At 48.9% G+C, this 3851-nt stretch overlaps 2 protein-coding genes and 1 long non-coding RNA gene across 4 annotated transcripts in view; all 3 read right to left on the reverse strand.

The window, feature by feature from the left end:
• The window catches only part of mrnip (MRN complex interacting protein), a 5152-nt gene extending 4345 nt beyond the window's left edge, over positions 1-807 (reverse strand). The window contains exons 1-2 of the mRNA XM_019858199.1: positions 493-807; positions 103-162 (exon numbers count right to left, since the gene is read on the reverse strand). Of these exons, the coding sequence (XP_019713758.1) occupies positions 103-162; positions 493-552 (120 nt within the window). The 5' untranslated portion in view covers positions 553-807. The remainder of the gene's footprint in view (positions 1-102; positions 163-492) is intronic.
• Positions 808-855: 48 nt separating this feature from the next.
• Positions 856-3851, reverse strand: part of LOC109508325 (TBC1 domain family member 9B) — a 14671-nt gene continuing 11675 nt past the window's right edge. For both annotated transcript variants that reach the window (XM_019858225.1, XM_019858224.1), the window contains exon 17: positions 856-2452. In XM_019858225.1, the coding sequence (XP_019713784.1) occupies positions 1946-2452 (507 nt within the window). In that variant the 3' untranslated portion in view covers positions 856-1945. The remainder of the gene's footprint in view (positions 2453-3851) is intronic.
• Positions 2541-3607, reverse strand: LOC109508352 (uncharacterized). Its single transcript, XR_002166640.1, has 3 exons — positions 3525-3607; positions 3321-3421; positions 2541-2881 (listed from the first exon to the last, which is right to left on the reverse strand). It is a non-coding gene; the product is annotated as an uncharacterized LOC109508352 (long non-coding RNA).

The following is a 3851-nucleotide window of genomic DNA, read 5'->3' on the forward strand; positions in this document are numbered from 1 at the left end:
TCCGTCGTGGATTTCCCCCCCGCCCCCCCAAAAAAAATCAAGCGATTCAACTAGAGGGGGAACCTGATGACGTCACCCGTCCCCTGGCGTTCATCTGCTTACCTTGAGCAAAGATTGTTTCTCCCCGCAGAGTTTACACGTCCACTTTTTCACCTTCTTCACCTGTCACACGTTTTTTTTTTTGGGGGGGGGGCGTGCAAAACCCCCCACAAACAAAACCATGATCATTTCGATTCTCTCCTCTTTCATCTCAAACTGCTTTAAACAACAAAGCGTATGAGAGGAAAAGTGATTGTCCGTGTTTTATGTTATGTGTTGCCTTTATTATTTTACTTTAACTGTTTTGTTCAGCGCTTTGTGACAGCCGCTGCTGTTGTGAAAGCGCCATATCAATCAGGATGGATTGTATTGTGTTGTATTTTCAAAGGCGGTTGTGACGCAGTATGTGGCCGTTAGCTTCCCGTGTGTACGACGCGTTTGTGTTCTTCTTACTTGCTGCACCTGGAAGCAGTCGCAGAGGAAACATCGGACGACGTGAAAGGTTTGGGACATGTCAAAACTCAGACACTGAAAACGAGCAACGACAACACGCCCAAACAAACAACGGTTTCTTTTCCGTTCCAGTTTGCCGCGCCTTATTCGAAGAGGCCGTCACACACCCGGGCGTCGACGAGAGCGCGCCACCTGTCGGCGCGGAGGCTTTCCGCGCTCGCTCAAGGCTCCTCGCACTTCATTTCATCTCCATCATGGATTACAGATTTATCGGTTTCCTAATTATCGCGAGGAATCATGGACACGATCAATGTCGTCAGATGAATGAATAGCATCGATTACCGATGAGAAAGAAAAAAAAGGTGTTGAATACGGATTTATTGATTATTCATTAGACATCATGACAGGATGGATGAATAAAAGGTCAAAGGTTTACAAAAGAATAAAAGCTGGTGCTTCGTCAATGTTCATATGCATATTCACGTGCGCAATACAGTGCTCCACATTTATTTGTCAAATTTCAGTCGCTTCGTGATTAAAACATCAATTGAGGATTTCCATCCAACAGGAAACAAGATCACATCTCTTTCACGTTAAAAGACTTTCTTCTTCTCTGCAAACCAAAATGCATTTTGGGAGATAGTGCCAAATCCAATTTCAACATTTTAGAAGTTTGCTTCTTTTCTCCAAAGCACAAATTGTAAACAAGAAAAATCTTGATCATACAGTCGGGAGAAAACAAAAATAGGCTAAGTTTTTTCTTTTTACAAAAAAAAAACAAACAAAAAACTACAGAACCATACTGCTGCCACACCAGAAAACAGAAGTTCATTAAAGAGGAAATATACTCACATTTTCTTTAAGAAAAAAAAAAAAATCTTTTGAAACAACTGGCCTTATTATTATAATACTGACTTTCCGGTTACATGCAGTAGCAAGTAACGTTGATTTTGAAGACACCAGAAGAACTTTGCTACTGAGCTGAACCACAAGAAATGGCTTTGTTTGCTTTTTCCCACCGCTGTAGTTAAACGTTGCAGCTTAAAACATGACATTCACCAAATTAAAATGTGCTGTCCATCACATTCAAACTTGATTGTGTAAAAATGTGAAATTCAGCAGGCTATAATGTGATACCGATGTGACATTTATCGCGGAAAGGGATCCTGAACTCAGCACATGAAAATGTGAAATGATTCGCGTTACGATGCTAGATTTATAATCACGCGACAATTTTTCTCCCTCCTTTCTTGTATAGCAGCAGTATGCTTTCATCGTAAATATGTTGATTTATTTTTAGGATTAAATGTTCAAAAGGCCCCAAAACGTACAGCCGCCCCCCTCCTTCCCCCCGTTTGAGGATTTCCTTCTTGCGAAAGAGGAAACGCGGTTACGGCCACGCAGCTGCCAGTGACGTGAAAGCTCGGGAATGTGTGAGGTCAGAGGTCAGGGGTCAAGGGTCACCTCGCTCGCGGTCCGAGGAGGCGGAGCTGCTCTGACGCTCCACCGACGGTCGCGTCCGGTGCGCTGCCATCCGGGCCCGGATGTCCCTTTTCCTCTCAAAGTAGTCCACCAGCGCCGGCTCCGTCAACACGGACGCCAGGACCTGCTCGAAGGTGACGGACCAATCGGCGTCGGCGCAGCCGCCCAGCCGCCGCCTCGTCGGCCGCTCGTCGCCATCGTCGCTCATCGTGGAGTGCGACGACGCCGACGCGTCGTCTCCGGTCTCCTCCTCGCCGGCGGCCTCCTCCGGGCGGTCGTCGGGCGAAAGCTCCGCCGTGGGGGGTGAGGCGGCCCGCCGTCCGGCACCCGTCTTGTCGCCGTTGTTGAATTTCTTGCCGACTTCGCCGATGCGCAGCAGCAGACTGGCGACGGTGGCGATGGCGTGGTACAGCTGCTGCTCGTCGCGCTCCTCGCTGAACATGTTGTATAGCGTCTTACACAGCTCGATGAACTGCTCCTACGTGCGCATCAAATGCCAACGTCAAACGAGGGATTACGCACCATCGGCAAGTGTTTGATGATGTGTTGGGAAAAAAAAAACCACTCACGCTTCCTCTTCCTGAGAGGTGCGCACACAAACGCGTTAGGAAGCCGTCTGACAAGCCCATTTGGTTTGGGAGCGGACGTGGCCCAAAAAGCCCATCACCTGTCCGTCATGCTGTTGCCTCGGGAACGCGGCATGTCCTTTGGAACGACATCTCGGTCCTTCTCCTCAGGCGCGGCCATGTATCGGCGCCAGCGGCTCACCTGCGCGTGGACCGCCTGCGGGCACGCGCTCACGGGTTGAAGAGGCTGCTGATGTGCGTGCGTGCCGGCCTGCGCAGGTCGTCCTCTCACGTGCCCGTCTCGCTGGTCTTCACTTCCCGTTTCCTCTTCCGGCTGTTGCCTGCCAATCACATGCCGATGACGTCAAAGTCGAGCACGGGCGGCGTGCGTCCCGGTTTGTGATGGGGTGCGATTTGTCTCAAAATTATTCACGCAAATATCACGTGTATTTTTCTCCCGCTCTTTGTTACCAGCTGTTGTGAAAACACTTTCGACCTGTCACTCAAGATGTCTTGCATTGTATGCGTTTTTTAATTTGGGGAGCGCACTTATAGCGTACCATTTGTCTATTTTTACTTCTGCTTGAGGGTTGTTGAATGCGTTTTTGTGGGTCGCACATTCAACCATTCACACGCAGAACAGAACTTTCACAAATGATAAATGGCGAGGAATGCTAACACCACATTGACAGGAAGACGGGAGGATGGCGCATACATTAGATGATCTGAAAATCACGAAAGTCGTGCGTGTGCGGCGAGAATGAGAAAGTTGGCGCTGACCGAAGCGAGCGGGCGTCTCGCTCTTCCAACACGGCGCCCCTGGCGGCGTTCAGCTTCTGAACGTGACGTCTGCAGTCCGCGGCGCTGCCTCCACCGAACTCCTTCGTCGTGGATTTCCCCCCCGCCCCCCCAAAAAAAATCAAGCGATTCAACTAGAGGGGGAACCTGATGACGTCACCCGTCCCCTGGCGTTCATCTGCTTACCTTGAGCAAAGATTGTTTCTCCCCGCAGAGTTTACACGTCCACTTTTTCACCTTCTTCACCTGTCACACGTTTTTTTTTGGGGGGGGGGCGTGCAAAACCCCCCACAAACAAAACCATGATCATTTCGATTCTCTCCTCTTTCATCTCAAACTGCTTTAAACAACAAAGCGTATGAGAGGAAAAGTGATTGTCCGTGTTTTATGTTATGTGTTGCCTTTATTATTTTACTTTAACTGTTTTGTTCAGCGCTTTGTGACAGCTGCAGCTGTCGTGAAAGCGCTATATAAATCAGGATGTATTGTATTGTATTTGCTGCATCACCACAT

Source organism: Hippocampus comes, unplaced genomic scaffold, assembly GCF_001891065.2.
Source record: "Hippocampus comes isolate QL1 unplaced genomic scaffold, H_comes_QL1_v1.1 scaffold48, whole genome shotgun sequence".
Classification (NCBI taxonomy): domain Eukaryota; kingdom Metazoa; phylum Chordata; class Actinopteri; order Syngnathiformes; family Syngnathidae; genus Hippocampus; species Hippocampus comes.